The sequence below is a fragment of the Falco rusticolus genome, chromosome 11 (assembly GCF_015220075.1).
Source record: "Falco rusticolus isolate bFalRus1 chromosome 11, bFalRus1.pri, whole genome shotgun sequence".
Classification (NCBI taxonomy): domain Eukaryota; kingdom Metazoa; phylum Chordata; class Aves; order Falconiformes; family Falconidae; genus Falco; species Falco rusticolus.
In genome coordinates, this window is record NC_051197.1 from 8,989,002 (window position 1) to 9,014,703 (window position 25,702).

The 25,702-nt window shown below is 41.8% G+C and overlaps 1 protein-coding gene across 1 annotated transcript in view; it reads left to right on the forward strand.

The window, feature by feature from the left end:
* LOC119155386 (BEN domain-containing protein 5) overlaps window positions 1-25,702 on the forward strand; it is a 965,021-nt gene that overhangs the window by 734,723 nt on the left and 204,596 nt on the right. Inside the window, exon 7 of the mRNA XM_037404023.1 lies at window positions 3,102-3,191. Within this exon, the coding sequence (XP_037259920.1) occupies window positions 3,102-3,191 (90 nt within the window). The remainder of the gene's footprint in view (window positions 1-3,101; window positions 3,192-25,702) is intronic.

The window sequence follows — 25,702 nt, forward strand, 5'->3', positions numbered from 1 at the left end:
AAGTGAGCACTGTTGCTGTTTGGGCTTAGGCAAGTGTGGAGGGGTGTGTGTGCACATACATACACGCCATTCCTTTTATCACAGGATGTTACGGAGACCAAGACAAGTGTGTGAGACTGAGTATATGATTTCCAAGCCCCCACGCATGGGTTGTCTGGATAGATGGGTTATAATGTGCTGGTGCTGGGTTAGGGCTCAGGCTGGGAGCCCAGCCTGTAAATAATGCGTGCCCTGCACCAGCCTGGTTCCAAGTCCACATGTCAAACTCTTAGGTGTTACGGTATTAAGTATGAAATGAGTCTTTCGTACATATAGGAGGCCCTTGGTGCTCCTTGTTCTGTAGGTTGGTTAATGGACATCCATGTTGCCTCATGTGTCCCCCTTTTACCAGCATTTTCAGAGTGAGACCCAAAAGTGAATTGTGGTTGAAGGGGACCTGCAGGCCTGAGAGCTTGTCTGCCAGTTTAGTTTCTTCCCGTATGTTCACAAAGCTTTACACTTAGGCAGGGACTTTACTCACCAAAGCAACTTTTACCAGATTCACCTGCATTTAGAAGATGCTGCTGAATGTTCTAGGTTTTCCAAGCTCCATTACAGATATATGCTTTTCCGAAGTGTTAACAGAAACATATGAGAAATGTTTCTTTGCTTGTGCAGACTCTCACATTCTGAAATCCAAACACTGAAAATGAAAATGACTCTTAGAAAAAAGTGTTGATGAGTCACATTATTTCGTCTGACCTAAATACCAGAAAGAATCACAAATGTGCACAGTCACACATGCCATGTGTTTTATTATTTCAGTGTTAAAGATGCAGGATATTGCTTAGAGAAAAATATGTATATTGTTGGGCTTGATGAACACGGAGAAAATGTCTGCTACGTGAACCCGGACAGCCAGCTGTGCCTGTGCTCGTTTTGAGCATCGCATGCCTAGGAGGCTGGGTGCTGTGGGAGGGTCTGTACACTGCAAGGCTGCGCATTCACATGCTGCAGCAAGTGTAGTGGGCTGGTGAGTGATGCATTGGGAATGCACTGGGGATTGTAAACCAAGGCCGGGTGCAGTTGCTTGGCACTGAGTGCAGGGTGGTCATTTGGAGCTTTTCCGTCCCCCCAGGGAAGTGGGCAAGGGAGGTCCGGGTTAGCATCCAGTGCCTCATCTCCCATCGACTTCCAGGCAGCTTTTAACTGAGCTCTAAGTTGGGAGAGTTCTCTTCAGTTCCAGAGGAAAATGAACTGCCTAATGAATTAAAATAACTGGTATAAAGGGTAAAGCATAAATAACAAAAATGTTGCAGTTAAACCCAAACAAAACCAAAGCCACAAAACCCCCATAACTCATTCTCTGTCCAGAAGATATCCTAACCAAGTAGCTGTTCCAGCTCCAGTGGCAGTCATGTTGCTGAGCATCCCTTCTGTCCTGAGCCACTGTCCCTTTAATGTAATGCTGTTTTTCCAAGAGAGCGCTCCTTTCCTCTTGCAGAGGTGATCCTAGCCTTCTCCTTTTGCTCTTTAAAGTCGGTTTGTCAATTTATCTCCTTCCTCCCACACTACTTAATGGTAATGCAAATGATACGGGGTGGTCATTGACTTCTAGCTGACAGTGTTGTGGGTTTTTTGCTGTCTCCCACTTTTCTTCTGTAGGCAGAATTGACCCCACCAGCTGCTATGTTTGTTAGAGACATTTTCTTATATTTCTTTGCCTCTGGGGCTCAGAAACACCAGAGTAGTGAAGCTGGAGTATGAAAGAACAAATGAATGGCTGAGTTACAGGGTGAGCAGCTGTAGAACATTTAGAGAGGCTAAGGAAATAAAAAAGAAACCTGCTGAGATTGTCTCCTGAGAACAACCAAAAATGTATTGATTATTTCTGTGGTGCTGTTAGGTGTGATTTACCACTGGGGAAACTGAGCATTTCTAAGAATTCAGGAAATTAAAAAAATAACTCAGGTATGGTCTGGAGGATTCCCAAACATCTCTGAAATTAAGTGTCTATGTTTGGGTATATATGTAATGTAACATATATCTATGTAATTTAAAAAAAAAAAAAAAAAAAGCTTGGATTTAGTTTCCAGTTTCCTTTCAGTGGGTAAACTTTTTATTTCAAAACAAAGATTTAAACTGTTTCTAGCAATTGGATCCTGCTGTGTTTAGTATTACCCCTGCTGTGTGTGTTCAGATCTAGATAAGTCATCTAACTGAGGTCCTGACTTCTTCTGGTCTTTAAAATTCCCAGAACCCATTTTGAAAGAGCGTAATTTTTATCTCCTGTTTATTAAACATAGTCGCTGCACAAACAGAGAAACTATCCTGCTTGACCCATGTAGTTTACAGCTGAAGCAAGTGGCCAAAGTAGTGTGGTTTCAATACTGGGGGAATTAACCCATGTTCATTTCAGCGTAGTTGGGATCTAAGTCTCCCTTCCACCTATCTGTAATTTGAAGGGGAGCCGGTAAATTTTCACACCTTCTCTGGAGAAGGTTGCTAGACTTAATCCTGGTCTCTTCCATATTTCATTGGTTTTGAACATCTCAGTCAGGGCAGATGAAGTCCCAAATACTTAAGAGATCAGGAAAACAAACAAACAAAAACCCCCACAACCCACCCCCCAAAATCCCCCAGAGCAAAGCCTAATGAATGTAATCTGTTAGCACTTTACTGTTGTTTGGCACTGTTAAGGCTTGTATCAAGTGTAATGCAGGGTGCAATTGACTTTACGTTGTGAATGGACCCCCACTGTTGTTCTTGTCACCCCAGGGGGACATTTATCACAAGTGAGACAGCAATTACAGTGCAGTTAAACTCAATGTAGTAAATCTTAGTTTTTTAAAAAAGAGAGCTAACTTTTTTGTTGCAGGTTTGTCTGCGTGTCATTAGTTTTGCAGCCCTTGTGCAGTCTGCTATATGGCCTGGTACAGAAACCCAGTGATGCTGCCTCCTTTAGTTATAGGATGTGCTTATTTATAATGTATGACCAATTTTAATAAAAAGATATCCATTAGAAATTAATGACCCTTTGTTCCTATATGTGGGATCCAGTTTAAGGATCTTTATCTCTTTTTTTTTTTTCCTCTGCCCCCTGCCACCCCATTCTGCTGCAGCAAACCTGCGTCCAGGGGCTGAACAGAAAGTGGTGTTCATCACTGCACGGGTCCACCCTGGGGAAACACCATCTTCCTTTGTGTGCCAAGGTGAGTGTCTGCATGAAGATGGCAGGTAGGGTGAGATCTGTTTACCTATCGATGCGTGTATTTGGTTTGCATAGCTTTGGATCTGTTGGAAGGCTGAGTTCACATGATAGTTTTTTTCCATAATAAGGATATTAGCAGAATCTCTCACCTCCACTTAGCTGCCTTCTTAGAGGCAGCAGGAATATATTATCTCTGAGTCTTGTGCATGTTTGCTGAGCTTGGTCATAATTGTTCGGTGGGTTCTGAAGCTATTTGGGAAGAATTGACAGTCACAATCATACATATGCAATGTGATCATGTAAGGCTTCTTAGGAAAACAGTCTGGAAAAGCTCTAGGAACAGTTCCCTGTTAAGTGCTTATGGTGGTGGTTTTTTTCTTGCTGTCTACTATCTTCAGCTTTTTTTCCACCACAAAGCAGTGACCCTCATCCTCCAATATAATTCTGAGGCCTGTATTTGTCTGAAGCTGCTGCTCTGAGAAGCACAGTTCCCAGTGGCTGACAGCTGTTCCCTGCACAAAGCATTCCTGCTAAAAATAGAAAGCAAATTGCCCAGCTCTTATTTATAGAGAGCTGTAAATTTCAGGCTTGTGGGTACAAATAAATAAATAATCCTGGCATGTATTCATATAACTTCATTGTATAGGTCTGAAATATTGTACTTATGGTATGTGACTGTTTGCAGTGGTAAATTGTTGATGGTGTAAATCAAAGTAACTTCCCTGAAGCTGAGGCAACATGCTAATTTACTACATCAGCTTGGATCTGGCCCTGCCTTGCCAATGGGTGGCATCAATCAAGCATATGCAGTTTATTACATTGGCTGCTTGTAATGCCACAGATTGGTTTGCAACTGGCCCTGTTGGTACCTAAAGACCTCAGTGGGAAAGGTCTGGCACAATTTCGTGGTCTTCTCTCTGTGCTCCTCATCCTGGCAAGGTCCTGTGTCTGGCATCCCTCTAAGGCAAAAGGTCAACAGCCGTCACTTCTACTGTCCTAGCAAGAAAACCTAACAGGACACTGAGCCTTTTCTTGTTGGCCCATGGAGTAGCAAAGGTAAAACCCTTCCTTTAATAAAACAGTGCTTCAGACTGAGAGCAGGAAAATTCAGCAAGTTTCCCGACTCCTGTGGTGGCTGAGTCAATGCAGGGCACTATAATACATGTGATGTTTGTTAATGAATATGGGTTTTTAATTGGATGCTTTGATTCTGTTTGTGGCTGCCAGCATAGCCCTGTGAAATGAGGGCTGAGGCATGCTGCTGAGGTGATACTCTGTAAATTACATTATTTTATTTTGATAATGGAGATTTTATTCAAAAGGAAAAAAGAGGAATGTGAAAAAGCGGGTGGCATGCTTAGCCTGATGAAACAACTGGGTGGAAGTCATGCTCTGATTGTCTCAGAGAAACTTTGTGTTTTGTAGGGAAAGTTACAATGGGGGGGGAAATAAGAAAAAGAAAAGGGGGGAATCGGACTTGGAGAAGCAAATCAGAAACTTGCTGTGACTGCAGTTATAATGCGTACTTGGAAATGCATGGATCTGAAGGCACTGAACTCTGATGTGCATTGAGCCATTCTGCCCAGTGCAGATGAAGCTGCCTTGTGTGTATAATTAGTGTCGAGAAAAACAGAAATGGCAAACATTTCAAGGCCGTTGCTGTGTTGTTTCTAGCATTGCCAAATGTGAAATTGGGTGCTTGCTCCATCTTTGGAAACTTTTGTGTGGGAGGGTCAAAAGAAGGGATAAAAAGGACCCCCTCGGTGGTTAAGTGAAGGCACAATGAGGAATTTTATTTCTGGAGTCTTGGGAAGCATTTTGGCAGAGTTAGGTGTTGCAGTTTTAATATCCAAATGCCAGCCCAGTGCATAAGGAACATACCAGGATTTTTTTCTTGGTAGAGAGATTTCTTCTTGAATGTTTGATTATGCTTACCACCTGAAGTATTAAGATATGGAAGCTAATCCCAAAAATTCCTCAGGTGCAAGCAGCGTCTTGTATATGGAAGAGCAGAATTGTGACTGCCCAGGCCTGGAGAATCAGCCCACAGGAGAATAGATAATGAGTTACAAGCTTTCTTTTTGGTTCTTCATTTTTTCAGTCAACCTTGGGTTTCATTCAGTTCAGACTCTGTCTTCCTCTTAAAAGCTCTAAGTTCAAAACTAACTCCTTACTTATTTTTCTGCCTGTCTTTGAACTAGTCAAGCCTCTTCATGACCTCTTTGGCGTGCTCTCTGCGAAGTTTGTATAGTTATGTGTATTCCAGACACCACCTTCCTGGGTCCTGACAGAAGCTCCCCATTACATGTTCCATTTTTTGATTAGGCAAGATACCCTGAGAAGCAAATTATCTAGCTAGGATAGATACATCAGGGTATACTTGGTCCTGTCTATTGGCCCTTTGTCCCACTTTATCCACAGATTAAATCTAAGCAAGGATCTTTATGTTCCTGTAGGAAAAGACCACAAGGTCATGTTCCCATTCAGAGCTTTATTGTTTCTGTGTCATCCTTCTTTGTATTTCATTATGATGAATCCACTGAAAACTGAATTTTGGATAAAAATACCCCGTATTCCTGCAGATGTGCAAGTATTGTAAACTTGGGTATACACCTCTGTCTCCTTATAGCATTGGAGTGCTTGCAGCAGTAACCAGGCCTCCCTAGAATCATGAGGCACCTCATCCAGCAGTTAAAAACAAGTGCTGTAATATTTCACATATGGTGCAGCTGCTGAGCTGTAGCTCACTTCCTTAAAAGGCAGGCGAAAGCCCAGAGGGGCTCTTCATAGAAAGATGGATTAAGAACCTTTCGTTTCTCTTTTGGTCTTTTAAGAGTTATTACAATGCTTCAGGTTAGCCTTTTTAGGAAGTTTCCCTGATAGTTCTTAACTTCTTGTTGTGAAGTTCAGGGACAAAGATGGAGAGCTATTCACTAGAGAGTATATTCACATGAGTACCCTTTACATCCAAAGGTAGGATGGTGCTCTCCTCCTCAGGCTGTGATGGTCATCATGAGCATTGATGCTTGTGTCATGTTCGGCGATGAGTAAGTAAGAGTAGGGTCTAGAACGAAGAGGACTGTTGTTTTCACTTTGCTCTTATAGACCATCTTCTAACCGGCTGAAATCACTGCTGCTCCTGGTGGGCTTTTATAGTGCAACACAAACACTGCTAATTCATGTTACAGTTTGAACTCATCTCTCATGGGCTGTTCAGAAAAATCCCTCAGAAATCTGAAGTTGTGGTTTTAGATTCCTTTCCTGTCATAGATATTTTTGCTAATACCCCCCCCTGCCCCCCCCGCCCCCCAACACACAGTATTTTTATCTAGAGAAAACAAATGCTATTTTCTGTCTTCCACATTATACTGTTAAGGCAAGTAAATTATTAACTCTTACAGATAGGGTCAAATAACGCTTAAATATGTATGTAGTGTGAGAAGATACATGTGTATAAAATTTGTATGAGTCCCTACCCTCTAAGCACTGGTGATAAGCCAACTTTCCAAAGCGTTGGATTTTATCCAAGATCTGACAACAGGACTGTGGTTTTTTCCCCACTATTCTTACAGTCTTATTTTACTTTCTTTGACTGCTGGAATTATTTTCTTTGTGGGAGATAAGCAACTGACCCTCACTACTTGTGTGTGTGGAGAGTAGTAGGAGGCATATGGCAACTGCCATGTTTAAATTTGTCCTGCGTGCTTTTGCTTTTGCCAGCAGTCAGTAATGGCAAGCTTAAGAATGTCTAGATGTAGTTAGACATGTACTTTCTTCATTGACTTAGCACGTTCTACTAGTAGGGTGTCATTTGTTGTCATCTTAACACATTTCCCAGTGTGGCATCAACCATGCCATCTAAATGCAAAAAAGAAAATTTGTACCCTAAGCATTTTACTTTAATACAGTTTTGCAAGCTGGGAGCCCAGAGTGGAAGACCCAGTGCAAGAGGGGAGGGAGAGGGATCCCAGAGCTAGGTTTGCAGATGCTGAGCATCGTTTGCTAAGTGTAATTTGACCTGAAGATGACCTTGAAGCTTATAGGCTGAATAGGGAACAGCCATTAAAAAGAAAATATAAGGAAAACAGACACCTGGGACTCTTATCCATAAGAAATGGAGCAAAGATGACTTTTCAATCAATCTTTTTTCATTACAGCTGCTTAAATGAATGCTCCCTCTCGCTTCACCTTAAATCAGATGATATGAAATGAAAAACCAGACTATATTGGACAATGTCTCTTGATTTTCTGTGTTTTTAACCCTCATGGTCTGTGTTTTTAACACTCAACCTCTTGCCAGCAGAGGGCAAGGAAAAAAAAATCTGAAAACTTTTGTACAAGTTCTGATTTTAAGTTTAAAGGATGAGGTAGAAGAGGACAGACTACCTGAAAACAAATCTTCCACTAGCTGTCTTGAGTCCTGCTGTTGCACAGTAACTCACTGGGATAGTGGGTAATTGAACTTGCTCTCTGTGACAAATTTGCTCTGTGTGCTGTGAAGGACAGATTCCAAGATGGCCTCTTAAAAGTGGTGGCAGTTTTCTAGTTCACTTCATGGAGGCAATGCCTTCAAGCTCTTTGAATCTGATCCTGCAGGATACCTGAACGAGTTAGTGAGAGGGTGAAGTTGCTACCATGGGGTTTTTTTGGTTTGTTTTAGTTTGTGTTGGTTTGTTGGTTTTTTTTTATTGTGGGAAAGGCAGTTGTATGTGTAAAAAGAGTAATTTTGAAACTTATTGCTCCTACTTGGAATTTTAACAAACCTCGGTTTTTTATTATGAAGAAAGGGGAGGAATAAACTGTTGGGGTTAAAAGCTCCTTTTCTGCTTCCTTCACTAAGCAAAAATCTTTTGAGCAGTAGGGCATAAGTGATAGTAACTGAAAGACAGGACAGGGCAGGTTTTAAATGCAAGAGTAAATGCAGCTAATGAAGCCTTTACATGTGAAAAGAACCCTTCTGAAGTAACAGAGGTGATGACCTTGCTTAGCAGTTTCCAGGGGATAAATTTCTCCTAAATAAATTATTTCTGTAGGTGTTGGTGTAGAATGGTTTTGATAACAGCAGCTGTACTAAAGAAAAACACTGAACCCAGGAAGTGCCTGTTGTGGTGTTGATGGGGCCCTGAGAAGACTGAGGGCATCATCTGCCAGGCTTCCTATTGGACTGAATTTGCATCTGAATAAATGCATGGGTTGCATCCATTCTGACCTCACTTAATCTGTTGTATTCTTCTTTCTAGCAAGCCAAATCTTCATTTCTGAGCTATATTTCCTACCAGAGAAAGAAAGAAAATAGGATTCCATAGAGAGTGGGGATCTTATGCATGCATGTTTGTTATATTACTGCAAAGTCTCTGCTAGATGAAAGAGAGTGGAAGCAAAAGCTTACGTTCTCCTGGCTACTTCCAGGCTCAAAGTGAATGCCTCCATATGGATAAAGGTGTAGTTTGTAATTCATCTTTGTACGTAGGAGGGCGGTTTGCCTTGGCTATGCAGCAGGCCTCTGAGTGCGCTCTGGTGCAGGAATGCCCTTTGTGGGGGCCATTGCCACTGTTTCAGTTTGCGAGCTGCTTTACTAATACTGAAGAGGACTGAGCTAAAGAGAAGCTCCACTTTATGGGAATTTTACACTCTCTTGCCACCCCAAAGGTACAAAGACACAGAGCTTCTATTTCCTTTCAATATTTGCTGCATCCTTTGCAAACCTCCTCTTTCTGGCTGCAATCCATAGGAAAATGCATCTAATATTTCACAGTTCCACCCTAGAGGTCACTGCTCATGGTCAAAAAAAAAGTGCAAAATCTTCCCATAGAATGAATGGTATTCTGCATATTTAAGATGATATGCATAATTTGTGGCAGGAGAGGATGGGATCACTCTCTCTTCTGTTCATTTAGCCATAGCTTAGCACTTGGAAGCAGTGAGGCAACATAGTGAACAGAAGCTGCAGTTCATGGTCTCTTTTATTAGGGGTTCAGGAAACCAAATGATGAGAAGCAGACAAAGACAACAGAATTCAACAGCCCAACTATAAAATGAGCTGCAGGGCTCTCTTAAAGTTGTTAGACTACATTCATCCTTCTCACTAAGATGGTTTTTTTTCTTTAAGTGTGCAGCTCCTAAGCTTTAATACAAAGGGAAACACACTCTCCTTGACTTCTAAAGCAACATGAAAAACATTATTGTCTGTCCCTTGTAAATCTCCTGGATAGGATTTTAGTGTGAAGTATCCCAGGAGAGAGAGAGGTTGTTCTGAGAATATAAAACATCCATATTGGAGTAATGGAAATAAAAGCTCCTCTTAAAATTGTGTTGATGTAAATAGACCGTTAGAAGAATTTCTGCTACCGAAAGTGATATTAGCTGTTACAAGATACCACAGGTTTTGAATCAATTCACTGTGGTGTCAGGCAGGTATAAGAGAGGTTATACACTTTTTTTCCTGAGCTGGAGGAAATTTTTAATGAGGTTAGATTTCTCTGGCTATAGAGTTACGTGATTCACACTCTTACCACATAGGAGTGCATGTACCAGGGAACCCCTGCACAGAAGACAAGTAGGTGTGATAGTGGCAAGGGTGGGTAGAGGGGCCGTGCAGGGGCTGGGGGCTGCAGTCTTCAAAAAGAAGAAGGAATCCCCAGGGCTCTGGAGATCTGGGCTGCCCCAGAGAGGAGAGTTGTGTCATCTGTGGAGAAGGCTGTTGCATAACTGAGACACCTCCTTCCCACCAACAGCAACAGTTGCTGCCATATCCCTTCCATCCTATCAGTAGTAGTGGGAAAGGAAAATTGGACTTGCCAGGCAGGCTCATCCCCCAGGCCTAGCCCTGCATGCTCACTGTGCATCTTCCAGTAGGAGGAATGGATCAGTCCTAACTCCTCACCCCTGGGACAACAAGGTCCACTTTGCCTACGCAGCTAAGAAATGTCAAGTGGCTTGCTTTGATTCAGTTTGCCCTTTGCCCAGGGCAGGCCTTTGACTACCTCTGGTTAACTAATCCTCTTTACAGTAATCAGAGAGCTAAAGGAGCTCTTGGTCTTCAAGAGGGAGAATTGAGAAAGCCTTCACTATACAACAGCAGGCAATTTTGCTTTGTCTCCGGGTGGGATTGCCCAATTAATCTCTTAAACATACTGGGTTTGCAATGTTTCTTGACTGCTCATACTTTTGAGTAACATTAGCTTAAAGGTCGTTTCCTTCCAGCCCTAAACAACGTGCCTGTAGGCCAAAGCACATCATCTTTGTGGCAGCACACTGTGGCACCTTGCTGATGTCTGAGGGTAGGAAAAAGACAAAATACTGATTCAGCTGCACTTCATGGTCACTTGGCTTTCCTTAATATGGCCCAGTTTTCCCACTAGAAATCGCAGTCCAAGTGGATTTTCAAGATGCTTATCCATGTCTTCCCAGTTATCAATTCTGTCAGGACCACTTTTTGTGTGTATTGCTCTGTACAGCCATGGGCAGCAAGTCCTGCACTTTTAGGGAGTGGCATTGTGCCCATGCAACAGACCTTCTTACATGGGAAAGCAAGCCCTCTGGAGGTGTTAGCTCGTACATTGCTCATGACGTTGCCAGCTGAGTCTGGAGCTGTGCAACACTCAACTGGCTGAGTGTACCATGCATGCACATTTCCCCAAACTGGACTTTGCATGCATGTGTCCAACAGTACTGGATAATCTGTTGCTAGTGGGGTAATCCCAGGCAGAAATCTTCAAGTCCTGCTCTAGCTGAATTAGGCCAGGGCATGAATATGCAAAACTTAGAAGAGAGACGTAAAGACCACAGGAAGTTTGAGGTTGCCTTTAGATCTCATTTGCATGGCTCCGTTGTTAATGAAAAAAGAAACAGCTCCTAGTAGGTGAACATCATTAATTTCAAGGAATCCAAGTTGTGAGATGAAGCCCCTTCTGTAAGTGCAGCAGTGTGTGAGATCTGTACTGATCAAGCTGCAGGCGCTATAGTGGTATGTCAGGCTTCACAATTAGGAATCTCTTCTAGTTTTTATACTTCTCTTTAAGCCTTTTCCATTCTCCTTCAGTAGTGTCCCAGATCTTCCTCACAACTGATATTAATCTTGCTGGTCTATTGTTTCCGGCTTTGTCTTCTGACCCTTTGTTCTTTGCCTGCCCTAGCTCAGTTCAACTGAATTGATTTTTATTTTTTTGTTGTTTTCATTTTGTTTTCACTTCTTTTATCTCTGAGGTGCCCTGCACTTGCCTTCTTGCTCCTTCTGCTTTGCTATAGCTGCTGCTCTGAGGAACCAACATTCATGTATGACTAGGACTTGGCCGCTGGAAACTTTTCTTTGACACAAGGGCACCAGGGTGAAATTCTTCCTCTGCCCCTGCACAGATTGCTCATGCATTCTGTGTGTGCCTATTGCAAGGTATTGTGTACAAGTTTATAAGAGGTATATCTCCTTGACTTCTGCAGTTTGCAGAGAAAAGGGCATAAAGCTTGTTTGGAGAGTAAGAAGAAGGGATTTGAGATAAAAGCAGGCTCCTGTCCCAGACAATAGCCCTTTAGAGGTGGTTGGTTTTGTTCTTTCAATGCAGTCCTGCTTCTCTGCACTCTGAGGATGGAAAGGAGGGGTAGTGGGGCACATGCCCCAGCCAAGAGAGGACACGTTCTTTATCAGTCCTGCTTAATTTTATCTAGGAAGAAATGCAGGCATAAGCTGCTTTGCTGGGACCCTAATGCATGGGCAAACTTCTGTTAAATACTTTGTATGCAGGAAGTGTGGATTTAGGGTGGTTTTGGACAGTGGGACACAGCTCTCTAAAAAGTTGTCCTCCCAAGGAAGGTTGATTCCTTAGTGACAGGTGTGGCCTCTAAGTGACAATTTCCAGAAGTGCCCTATAGTGTTAGTTCAAGTGTACAATTACTTGTTACGTGTTCAGCAAAAGATAATACATCCTTGGTATACATACTCTGATTTGGAGCTGATGCTTTTAGTCTTTGCAGCTGCTAAATGTAAAAGGTAATTGGAGATGGATGAAAAATAGTTGACTTGTTTGGTTTTTTTTTTTCTTTTAAATGCCACAGGTTTTCAAAGAGAATGCTTCATTTGAAATTTGGAACAAGCTCACTTTTATTTTTCTTCTATTTCCCTTTATCTCTTTTTTTCTTCTCTCCCTACTTTTTTGTCAATTTATCACTGAAGGAAAAAATTGGGGATTGGGGGAGAAACAAAGAAACCTAAAAACCTGGTTCAGTGTTCAGTTAAAAAAGGAGGAAAAGTCTGTAGGTCTTTTAGCAAAGTTTACTTCAAAATTTTCAGCTAGTGGTACAGCATGTAGGCAAAATATTATAAAGCTGGACCCTGCCTTATGTTATGGTCAAGCATAAGCTGAATCTTTGAGTGACTACAGAACAGATGTGTCACAGACAACAACAACAGGGGAAGTTCTCATTCTCCCAGGCCTCCACGTACCCAAAAGAAGCTATTTCTAGAATCACTGAAAGATTTCAGTTTTCATGTTTCTTAAATTTCTAATGCTATGGTGGCTTTTGTGTGGCACTGATCACCATTGCAGCCAATCCCCTTACAAACACCAGTGCTTGGTGCCATAACACCAAAGGGAGAACAGGAGCGAGGCTAATTCCCCAGTACAGGAGAAGCCATTCAGCCTTGCTGAGCTTTAACAGTCTTCTGTCACATGGGAGGACAGGTTGTTGCAGAATCAAGAGTAGAGCTGAAAAATGCCATGACCTTTCTCCTAGGTGCCATCTTTTCGAAGTTGAGTCTATCTTTTACTCCTGGGGAGGAGCAAGGAACGGCAAGCTTTGCTGTCCTGGGTCAGAACTGGAAACCCCTTGGAAGTGACCCCCAGATTCCCTGCAGGAAGGTTGCCTGCCCTGCAGTGGAGACAGCAGCTAGGAAGTGGCTGCCATCACAGCTAACATACCCCTCTAGTGGCTTTTCAATAAACCCTTACTTTTGCAATGTACATGTCAGTCTAGGCTCCCAGTTTGTCCAACATGTTCAGCGGCACCTCTTCCTTCTGATGTCTGTATCTTTCATGCAGTAAAAGAGTCTGTTTAATAAAGTTAAATTTACCTTTAAGATGTTAAAATTCAGTCTGTTCAATGCAGAAAGTTAGACAGTCTTCGCCCCTGGTTACATGTGAACTCTGATTTTTCTTCTTCCTGGCAATGTTCCTAATGGCCAAGGATATGAGCGAAATAGCACCTTGACATTAGCTTATGTGGTCACGGTGCTGCCAGAGTTTAAACCCATTGCTGCAAAGTGCTTGGGGAGAGCTGCTGTCTGAGGGCTTGCTGGCACTCTAGTTCATTTGCATCTGAGGCAGGCTGTGAATAGAGTGCAATAGAACATTTCTTGAGCAATTCTTATTCTAGAACAAGAGCGTCTTACTCCTTCTTAGTTTAATATGCTTCAAAATAGATTCTGCAATAAGATTGTGTCCAAACAGAATTCTTCAGGAAATTGTAGGGTTTTTTTCCTAAAACAGCAACAACAAAACCCATTAATGCCTAGAGGAACCCTGAAATTTATATCCTTCTAACTTCCTGCTTTGTGCTTTTCAGATGGAAACATGTACTTATACCCTCCTGGAGAATTTTACCTCTTCACAAGCAGAGATGTCAGTTGCTTGTGGTGGCCCTACTCATGTGAGGACAGTTTGCTTTCCGAATATTTCCTCTTCAGTGATAATTATCATCACCTTTAGGATCTGCATTGCGGCTCCATTTTCACAGCAATGTTTTCTCTGGAGGGGAGGTGGGGGCTTACAACATATTCTGCTGCTTAGCAGCAAAGGAGCACATCTGTACTGACAGGGAGTGGCCCTAATTTATTTCTGTAGAGCTTATTTTTGCCTGGATGTCATGCAGTGTAAATAAAAGAACAGAATCTGTCTCCATTGGTGAGGGGCAGAGGAGAGCTTTTGCAAATTTTTTCCTCATGTAGAGATGTGGTCACTTTTGTTTTTTCTTTAAGACAAATAAATAAACCACAGAAAAAAAGCTTTGCTTTTTCCTGCTGGAGCTCAATGCAAGCAGCTATCCAACAAGTCCCCTCCAGCACCACTGGAAGCAACTTGCAGATACACAGCTTTCATCTCGGATTCAAGGGGAGAAAATTCAAAGGCAGCCAGCATTTTCTCGGCCATCAGATCTTCCCAGAGGATGAGGTTTTTGTTCTTCCCCTCCTGCCTCTGGTCAGCTTGCGAGTCACCCAGAATTAGTTCAGGTGTTGCGTATAGTCCCTGCTTTCATTGTCTGCCAAGACTGAAGTTACAGACTTTGCTATGCAAATGGACTTCTGTGTTTCATTTCAATTTTTTCTATTCTTTGCTGATTAGAACTGCTCAGGCTCTACTACCACCTTCCCTGTATCGAGTGGGCAATAGATACAGATCTACTTGTTCTCATATGCTGTTGGTTCTGCTTGTGCAGTAGTTTTAGATGTCTTTCTGAGGCGCAAACCCAAAGCAAGCAGAGCCCACACTAGCTTCAGGGGAAAGGTAGCCACGTCTCAGGATAGAGCAAGACAGCTGTGACGCCACTCTCGCCTCTCTCATGACCAGAAGGCAACCACAGGAAAGCGTAAAGCAGCTCTTTACCAACTTAACAGGATTCTCTTTCTCTGTTTATGGAATCTGATGGTTGTCCACTTTAGAAATCCTGCTTTACGGGGTGACACCAGCATTGCATAGCATCTGTTGATTTTGCACCCTGCTTTACTACAGGAGACTTACAAGTGACTTTGCCCGAGTGGAAACAGGCAAACTGCCTTGTGCCTTTTTAGTTGATTTGAATGGAAGGACAGGAAAATCCTATAAAAGTGGAGCAGTATAAACTGCAAACCTAGTAAAGTGGAAATCAATGAAGCAGCCAAAAGGTGCCATTACAGCTGGCTTAGTGTAAGTTTTCACGTATCAGGAGTAACAGAAAACGATCACTTCAGTTGTCCCCATAGGGGAAATAAGGACAAATAGTTGTGCAGGTTTCCTATAGGGGCAGACTGTCAGTTGCTATTCTTAGGATCTGGAGAATGTTTGCATGTATGTAAATGCCATCTTCATATATGAATGGCAAAGCATCAGCTCTAGTAGAAGTGAGCAGCTGGGGTTCAGTCCTGAGGAGTGGTCACCTCAGCTCTTCTCTTCAGCTGAGGGGACTAAACTTCTGAGCTGGAGCACAAGAAAATGCAATGCATGCTTTTCCCCGAGTTCCTCTCACTCAGATTCTGAATCGTGTATGTGTATCTCCTTGAGAGACCTGGTGTGTTAGGGCATCACGTCACCTGTGGGGCACCTCCTTCCCCATGTGCTCTTGCTCCTTTCCAGAAATACACGTTCTACTTTCATACCATAGAGTTCTGGCTGGCTGAGTAGCTCCCTTGTGACAGTGGCCAATAGCAAGTGCCTACAGGTTATTCAAGGTCAAGGCAAATCAGTAGACATGCTCCTCAAAGTACTTTTGCAACACTCTACAGCAGAAGGAAACTGGAAAGGATAGTTGTGAACGACTAACTTGCCGAGTGCCCCTCTTGTGTCTGTATCACGCAGCTTTGTGTGCCTGCCTGATTCATACCTATTGCTTCTTCTGGGTCTTTGCTTGACTGAGCAACACATTTGCAGATGCTGGAAACCATTTTTAGAGTGCATTTGAAAATACGTATTTTTCATTTCTTCCCTAGCATTATTTATGTAACACCCTTTTTCTTTTTCACTGTGTATTAGGTTTTCATATGTAAATGTATTCTCCATCTCTCTCCAGAGAAATCTACCTTTTGCCACCTTGGTTTATAACACAGTCTTTGCTTGGGCTGATCTATCCATCTTCAGACTTCTGTAGTTCTTATTGGTACCTCAGTTAACGTGGTAAGTCTAAGGGCACAAGCAGCTGCTTGCTTGTGCTTACTGTACATGCAGAACATGCTCTATGATAAGCTCCCAAGGGAGGTGTTAGATAAAACTAGTCCTTCCCTCCATTCCCATTGCCCATCTGTGTTAAACTAAGCACACTGAAAACCCAAATGTTCCTGGTCCCCAGAGGAAGGCAGTGCTGCCAGGTTGTGAAAAGGTAACTCTGGACGTAAGAAGTGCTCAAAGTCCTGATGGAACAATTCAACAAAAGGCTTGAAAGGAAAAGTGTCATCATCTTTGACTTCTCCTTGTAATCTAGCAACCTTTACTGGCTTCCCAAGTAGAACAAAGTCTGCTTAGTCTTCCCTGGGTCCATAAAAGTTTATTTTTATCACTGAGTGCTACTGGGAATCTTTTCCCTGGTGCAGTCAACTTTGGAAACTGCACTTGTGGTGCAGTCTCCTTCCTGGCTTTGGAAGGGTCTCTGACCTCCACATATCCAGTTGTCATGGAGGGGAAGAGAACAGTCATTTTCTAGACTCTGGGGAGCTCAGCCTGGTCCTGGATGGAGCAGCAATAATGTAATCATCTAGATGCTTTTTTCCCTGCAAGACCCCTATAGCTGTAAATTGAAAGCTGGAGAATGATGTGACTTTGCTTCTAGTTTTTTACCTCTTTGCTAATGCCGTGTGAGCCATCAGTGTACAGCTGAAACTCCCCTTTAGGGCGATGGTGAAAAGACTGATGTCTTGAAAGTCAGTAAGGATATCAGGAAACAATGCAAGGATGCCTGACTTAATTCTGTCAAGGTGCATGCCTGCTTAACTCTAGTTCATGCATTCAGGATTTTTCTACTCCTGTATCTATTTTTCCCCCTTTGCAATCAGGTCACTATTTTGGGCTGCAGGCCTCTTGTCTTGCTTATCAGGGAAGGTGGGATCTCCCATACATTTCTGTTCAATTCTAAGGCTTAAATCTTAGCTCTATTTAACATTAGTTAATTCTGTAAAAATTGAGGGCCATAATCCAGCAAATGTTTTTAGAGCTGTCTGGAGGACTCACAGTTGCGGGAAGGACAGACTTTGAATAACAATGACCAAATACATCATCTTCTGAAGCAAGATCTTTAGAATGATTCTGATAAATACCAAGTAATTTATTAATAAAGCTAGATCATCTGATCCCTGCAGTATTTCTCCAGGAACATTTATTTTTTTTTCTTCCCAGGAGGAAAAGAGATACAGTCCAGGGGGTATTGGTAGGCTCATTTTGATGCAAAGAGAACTCCAATCTCCTTACGACATATTAGGAAAATTAAAGAAAACAAAGCCAACCAACAAAGGCACCCACTCGGTCTGTGCTAAGCACTGAATTTAGGAACCCTTCAGGCAGTCCTGCAGCAGCTGTACACTGCTGCTGCTATGTCCCCTCTGTCACAGTCTGACAGGTTCTTTCAAGTCAATTCCACAGGTCTTTGCTGTTGTGCCAGTTCTACTGGAGAACTGTATGACTGCCCTCTGGGCCTGGGGAAGATTAGTTTGTAGTTAAGCAAGCTATGTCAGCCATCAGGGTTATTAAGTGGCTGAGATATGGGCTCATCACTACAGAGGTCAGGAGGCAGTTTGCTACCCTCTGTTCAATCTTGTGCTTTTTACCAGACAAACCCACCCTTGGCCTCATTCTACTACCCTACATTCGCCTAATTTTTTGAAGCTAGTGGGGATCCTATTGCCGTAGGGAACAGGAGAGCCAGATACCATGAAATAATGGCAGAGATTAACCTGATGTACCACCTAGACTCAGTGAGTACCAAGTGTTGCTGGAGAGAGCATACAAGTCTGTGCACTCAGAGCTGCAGTAGGATAAGGTGGATGGTGCCACTAACACCCTACTGCTTCTCTGATCAAGTGTTCAAGCAGCTTGCTGCTGCCATGAACCCCCAGGTTTGAAGATGTTGAGAATCTAGCTTTTCTCATTGTTTTATGTCTTTTTCTAAAGTCTGAAAAGACCCACAATCCAAATCGATGGCATTAAAATTAGTCCAGAGGCCATAAATTGCTGGTTCCAACAATGTGAGAAAGGGTCAAACTGCTAGGTTCCTTGGGGTCTCCAGCTGTTAAATCGTCAAAGTATCAGAGCAAATCTTGAGGTGTGCTACAAGAGACTTTTATCAGAATGACGTTACGTAACTATGACCTAGGCAGTCTTTTGTAATGAGACAATCCTTGTTGGCTCATAATCTGCTAAGGTCTGTTTAATAATGGTTTTTTTTTCAGGCTGGACCAGGCGTTGGCTAAAGTAAAGTACTTGGATAACTCTCAAGGAGGAACTAGACTTGCCCTCACAAAATACTTGATTTTCTCTTTTTTTGACTGACAATTTTAACAGGAAAATTTCGAATACCATATTTTACCCTCCCCAGGTGATCCTTTGAGGTGCTGAGCACTGCCTGTGGTTTGTGGAATGCTCCTCGATTTTGTTTGGAAGAAAAAACAGCAAAGCTAAGAGTACTTAAGCCTCCATTTCTGTAGTGACCAGCAATACTGGTTGTCTCTGTTACTAAAAGCCTTTCCATTTTTACCTCTATAGGGCTGGTTTGTAGGAAATCTTCAGCTTTAGGGCTGAGTGGGGAGAGAACAGACTGTCAGTGGCACAGATCTCCTAGTGGCAGCTGGGTAAGAATACAAAAGTTTCAGAATTTGTTCAACACCTAGCAAACCCTTTTTGTTGTCACTTGCCACATTCCTGAATGCAGTCAACACCACTGAGCTTTATGAGTTTGTTTGAAAAATCCATCTGCTGGTTTTGGCCTCAAAGATGTTAGCTTTGCTGCCCTGCAAATCTGGCCATTGCTATCTCAAATTGAACATACTAAAATAGCAGACTGGTAGCAACTTGCCAAAAATCAGCAGTGCTAGAGACCAAGATCAGGCATTCTGGCTCCTGGTCCTGCATCCTAGTTGCTGGGAATGCCAACTTTAATTATATTTTACTGGCAAGATATATCTATAACTTTTCAGTACTGAATCAGAATGTTGTGCTCCAGCCCAGCACCAGCAGTCACATATTCTCCAAAGCAGATGTGAATCCTGAGGAAAGGGTCATAGCTCATAAAAATACATAGGAAATCCCAACACTCGTCACTTACCAACTTCTTGCACTGAATTGATTCTACTTCTAGAGTGTTGATTTGTGGCTGACTATTCCAGTCATATCCATTTCTCTGCATAGTCTGCCTGCTTGAAACACATCTGGAGCACCATGGTCTGGAACTCCTTGGGGTTTTGAGGCAATGTCTGTATGGTTTACAATTCAGAAATCTTGTAAAAATAGTGGGATAATTACTCCACATGAAAGGTAAATGGTATAAGTGTACCTCCTTTGTGTGAAAACAATGAATATCCACGTAAGGTAAAAATTTGCAAGGTGTTTTCCATCCCAGTCTGTCCCATCCATTCTTAATCAATAGACACATTAAAATGGACAAGAACGTCTGCCTAGTGGCATCATATGGTTCATCTTACTACGCAGTAGTCCTAGAATGCTTTACTAGCCCAAATATTCCCAAATCTTCATTGAATTTGCAATCTTAATGTAATATAGGGCTGTAATGGCAGAAATGTCTCCTGTATCCGTACAACAGGATTTTTATAACTTTATTGGGTGTTCTGGAAAGCAGTTGAAATGTTAGGGTATGAAACTGTCCGGAGTCTTATTTAATTATAGAGCTCTAATGCAGTAATGCAACTGCCACTTGCTGTCCACACAAATGATGATCTGCTGATCTGTTTAGAGAGGCCTGCCACACATTTGTGGTCCTCCAGCAGAGCCTTCAGTCCCCTCAGTTACATCATTACATGCAAAAGAATATATCTGAGAAACTTGGAGGGGTGGAGGTGAGGGGCTAGGATGCACTGATTCAGGTCAGTGACTGACAGAGCAGTCCTTCTCTCTTACATTGGCAGAACCTGTTTGGGAAGCTCTGGACTGCTGTTCCCACCTCTTGCTTCCTTCACATGGTTTTGTGTTTCAGCTACACTGAATGTCAGAATAACTATTTGTAGAACCCCTATGCCAACTGGAGAAGAGAGGGAGGGAGAGGTCAGGAACAATAATTTTTTAAATGTTCTTTAAATCAATTGCTGTCTGTGCTTACCACGTACATTAAAACTTGAGTTAAAATCCATAGTGCCTTTCTCTGCCATTTTAAGTATTTGTTGCTAGTAATTATCAATTTCTTTGCATGCAGCCCCTACAGCAGCAGTACGGTTTTCTCTGGAGCTGACATTAGCACTGTTTCACTGGGCTGGCAAAATGCAGTGAGCTAGTGCGTTCCCTGGGAGACTGGCTGTTTTCCATTTATTTCACTGCTCTGGAAACAGGCCTAGCTGTAATGGTCTAACATATCTTGAAACAGGAAAATTACTAATTCAAGTCAGTGAGCATATTTTCATTTTAAAAGAGTAACAAATTAAATAAACTCCCTGCATTTTGCATTTGAGACCACTGTTTCATCTGCTGTAATCTAATTCACCCATTCATTTCCTGCACATTCATTTTATCCCATTATTTGAGATTTCCTTTGCTTTTAATCCTGTGTTTTGAAGAGACATAGAGTTACAGCAGAGAATAGATGAGAGAATAAATGGTAAATAAAAGAACAAATAAGCCATAATATAGCGTGATGTGCTCCTAATAAACTAGGTTATCACAGCTGAATCCTTAAAGTTAAATGTGAAACTTTTCTATAAAAATAGGTGAAGTGGGCCCATGTGTACAATCCACCAGGGACTTAACTATTGCTTTTTGGGGTTTTTGTGTTGGGTTTTGGTGTGTGTGTTTTGCTGGTTTTTTTGTTTTGGTTTGGGTTTTTTTGTGGGGTTTTTTTTTGGTTGGTTGGTTTTGGTTTGTGGGGTTTTTTTGTGTTTTGTTTGTTGGGGTTTTTTTGTTTACAATAGCAACAGATTACAGATATTATTTTTTAAAAAAAAAAATCACTGAAATGACCACAGGGTCCTAAAGACTTTTTGGGGTGCTTTTAACCAACCATACTCAAGCAACAAGATCTTCTTTAGCACTGAAACATTTACTTGTCTAGTTGGGGACAAACTGTTCTGCAATCAAAAGGCTTGGTGTTCCAGGAGAATCAATCAGCCCTCCTCTTTCTGGATGCTTTAGATGAACCATAACCAGGAATGTATCTGGTTCACCTACCACATCCTTCTCTTAACAGCCTCACCTGCCTTGGTTGGCTCCTGTGTGCTTTGCCATGGGTGATTGTGTTGTTTCGCTGTTGTCTCCCTTGAGAGCTTCCTGTCCATGGGAACCACTGGGAAAAATTGTTAACTTCTCTGCATTTTCTAAGAACTTGTTTTTCATTATGTGGAACTCATAGGCCTGTGCAGGCTCCCTCTGAGCCTACTCTGGAGGAAGGCTAGATGAAATTTGAGCATCAGCATAGAGGAAATGGGAAGAGCAGAGGCTGATGTGAAAATTAGGATCTGATGAATACTCACTAAGGTTTTCTGCATGGTACTGCATCCCTCTGAGAGTGTAAGTAATTCGCTTGCACTTGTGTGTACTGAGGATGGCCAGAGAGGGAGTTAATGAAAAAAAGCCAATGTTCTGGATCTTCCCCGCTCTCATTAATTGCAGTAACTGCTTAAAGAGAGGCATATGCATGTGGACATACATCATGTTTGACAGCTGGACACCACCGACTGATAGACTTCAGGCAAGAAATTTTCACTTGTCTAACACCGTAACTAGGTGCCTGTTTCAGTTTTGCAGTGCTCCTTCATCACCCACCCATATTATTTTTGCAATTTTAATGAAATAAGCTTTGTTTTTCCCATGGATTCCAAAGAGACCTTTTGGAAAGATAAGGAAACCAATTTACAGAACATTCCAAATCTATACATTTCTTCTGTATTGATATTAAAATTACTGTGCACCCTTGAGTGTCCATCTGTCTCCATCCCGTCCCCCCCCAAAAATGTGTTTCTAAATAGTGTAAAAGTACCCCACAAACCCAACAGTTGAGTTTGGCAATCTCCTTTTACACGTTAAGAGGAGGAGCAGCCCTTGTGAGAAGGAGCAAAGTCAGCATCTGCAATGATCTTGTGCTTATGGATTACTCTATGTGATGAACTTTTGTAGGGATAATTTCAGTGACAGCATGATGTTAGATCATGTCAATAACCCTGCTGTGAGTCAGCTCTGCTCGTTTACCACCATTCACATACCTTTTTTTTTTTTTCCTTGCTGTTGTGTTGAATATTGGAAACACTTCAGGCTAAGACGTTACTGGATCATTTCTGTCTATTGGCCTGTGCTGGGGGCTGCACTGAAGCACAGGATGAACATTCTGTACAGACCATGCTGGCACAGAATTGCTGTGATCTGTCCTGGGTAGGGTTCAGCATGAGTGTGTCACCTTTCCCACCACACGGGGACAGGGAAGAGTGTTCATCTGTCTTTTTCATGCTTTGTTTTGCTGTGTAGTGTTTGGGGTGTTGGTTTTTGGTTTTTTTTTTTTTCTGAAGTCCCATGAGAAAGGGCAAAGGCTGAACAGACAAGGGCCCCTTTGCTGAAGGAGAGCTCCATCACAGACAAATGGTGGCACAGCAATGTCTTGCTGTTGTTTACTGCTTGTGCTGTATTTGTCTGTGGAGGTAGGGCCAAGCAGCTACAATAAACTGTCATCTTTCTTTTTTTTTTTTTTTCAACATATTAAAAAATCCTCTCCAAAAAGCCCAACCCCACATATTTGTTTTCCTATTCTCCACAAAACTCTAAGTATTGTGTCTTTCACATTGGTTTCGGTTTCCTTTAACAGAACATTTCAATAGATTTGTATAAGCATAAGCATTCAGGACTCCCTTGTATTTACTTTACAATAAATATATTCAATTGTTGTTAGAGCCTAATTGTTACATTCTCTTTAACCTGCAGGCTATGTGAGATGACTGCAGGATACCAGCAGCTATGCAGTGTTAGGAAATTGGTCTGAAAATATAAATTGCTCCTTTCTAGTCATATCCTAGACACAGTCCAGGATATGTTTGCATTAACAGTTGCCATATTGCATTAAGATCTGTGGTGATTAGATTTGCAGTAATAGGAGCAGGGCAAATGTATTATACAGTTATACAATTAAACATATTGTCAAACTGAGTAAAAGGATGGGGTAATAGAGAAACAGGAGATAAGATGGGCTTTTCTTTGGAGGGAGCAAATGTGGAAAGGTCATGTTAGAGACCACAGGAAGTTTAAACAGACTTTAAGGCAGTTGATTAAGGAAACATCCAGACAGAACAGTGGAAATTGTGTGAGCAGAGATTTCTTTGATGTGTTATAGGAGAGGGAACCATTGACTCGCTTGTGAAGACCAGTAGATAATTTGAGCTGGATTAGGGTGGGCAGAGAGATGCCACAGGATCTGGTGTTGGAGTAGGTAAGAGATAATGAGCTGCAGAAGGCAAGAAAAATTTGAGAAAATTAGTTTAGCCTTAAGAAAGAACAATGATAAAAAAGTGACTCAGAGTAAAAGAGATTGAGTCCTGATTTAGCACAGTTTCAGTGAAGCTGTGTTTACCAAGAAAGACTGTTAAAAAACTGCTAAAACTTTTGGAGCCATTGTGACTGTGTATCCAATGACACGCAGTTGTCAGTATTGTTTCCCCTTTTCCTTGTTTTCAATTCTTTCTTTCCTTTCCCTCACAACTATGAAAAGCTCCTTGAAGTTAACGTAGTCTTTAGACTTTGGTTCATTTTTAGTGGACTACAGATAAGCCTCTTATGTCATGGCTGAATGCTGATTTCTGAGCTGTTCTGGTTCCAGGCAGCATCTATAATTGCATGTTATTATTTGAAAAATAATGATTTTAATTACTTTCTAGTAAGCTTGATACAAAAATAATCTATATTGTTTTTCTTCTTTTAATTGGAGAACTTTTCCACACTGTAATGTGCCTCAGTAGACCCACTCCATCATGTTCTCCATTTTATTTTCAAGTCACTTGAAGAGCTGATACTTAGTTCTTGGGCTATTTTCCTTGATCTCCAGCCAAGAGATTTGTTTTTAAATAATGCTTGTCTTATTTTTCAGAGCTGATGTGACTGATTCAGATTGGATTATTTCATTTGACCCAAACTGAGGCTGTGGTTCGAAGATCCAGCCAATCTGCGGGCAGCCCTTTTTTTCTTTAATAGCAGACTAATTGGCAGACCAATTAATCTGCTCATCTGTGAAGAGAAAATTTATAGCAATAAGTAGTTCTATTTCCAGAAGTCATTCTCTAAAGTAACATTACAGTGGCCTTGTTTACTTCATGCCCTGCAACATGATCCAGTGCTTCAACAGTAGCACAGGTCAATTAGTGGACAAATTAAGCAATTATTAGCCACTAACAAGGGTGACTGGCATCATTACCCTTCCTGTTTACCAGCAAACTGTTATTTTAATACAAAGATCAACAAATAAATTAGGGCATCTGTTGTATTGCCATGTCTGCCTTGAAGTAAATGATATTAAATGGGCTTTGGTTGCTGCCAAATTCTTAACCCTGGCCTAATGAGATACACTGATATGTCTCTTGCTGATTATAGAAGCTGTAAAATGTAGTTTGTATTGATTTATTAACAGGAGAACCAAGTTCTCTGCAATGGTATTTTTTTTAATAGTCTGATATCTGTCTTTTTACTTTAAACATTATTGATCCAGAGACTATTGGGTTCCTCTGAAAGACAAAGCTATTTGCTAATTGTATTGATTATTTGGATGTTTACAATAATTTTATGGTGACGTTCGTATACATAGATGTATGCTTTCATCTAATGCTTCTCTTGTGTTCCTTAGATCTGCCTTTACTTTCAGGTTAGACTTCTGTGAGTCCGTTATCTTTAACTCCCTCTTTGTATTTCTATCATGGGGTAAGACTTCTTCAGATTTAATTAACTGTCTCCTAAATAAGAAAATAATTAAATCTCCTTGGATTGGGTAAACCTGGCTGCGCTACCCCCTAATAGATGGTGATACCTCGGGAAATTCTGGGTCTCGTTTGCCACCAAGATGCTGGGTGTGCAAGGTCAGTCTCTTCCCTTTAGTCTGGTGTGTCTTGTGCCACAGTGAATCATTCAGAGCAGAGGCTCACCCGTTACACGTTTACATGCAGCCTTCCACATCACATTATTAGTTAGGGAATAATAATTCCCTGCGTGGAGCTGAAAACTGTATCTTCTAGATGCCAAGATGCCTTTGCCAAGCTCTGTTGAGTGAAGCTGCATTAATAACAGGAGCAAAATGAGCAGAACCTTGACCAGCCCCTTCCCTGGCACAGCTACAGCCAGAGCAAAGCTTTGAGAGTTTGGGCTCTTGTGTTACCTCTGGAATGAAAAGCAGTCATGTTATCCTTGAGGTATTTGTGGTCCTCTCTGCTACGTGAAGAGCCATCACAAGTACGTGTTTGGTGCGCTGCCAGAGCTCATGTCAAAACTGTTCCACCAAAGCCTTTGGTGAAGTGATGATCATGTACACAATGCCATATTTACACAGCTTTATTGTGGCTGCCTTGAAAGCTCATACCCAACCTTGGATAAAGTATGTTCCAGACATACTGATTTTTGAATAGTTAACCCTTCCAAGTATTTTAGAAAACATTAACTGAGATGA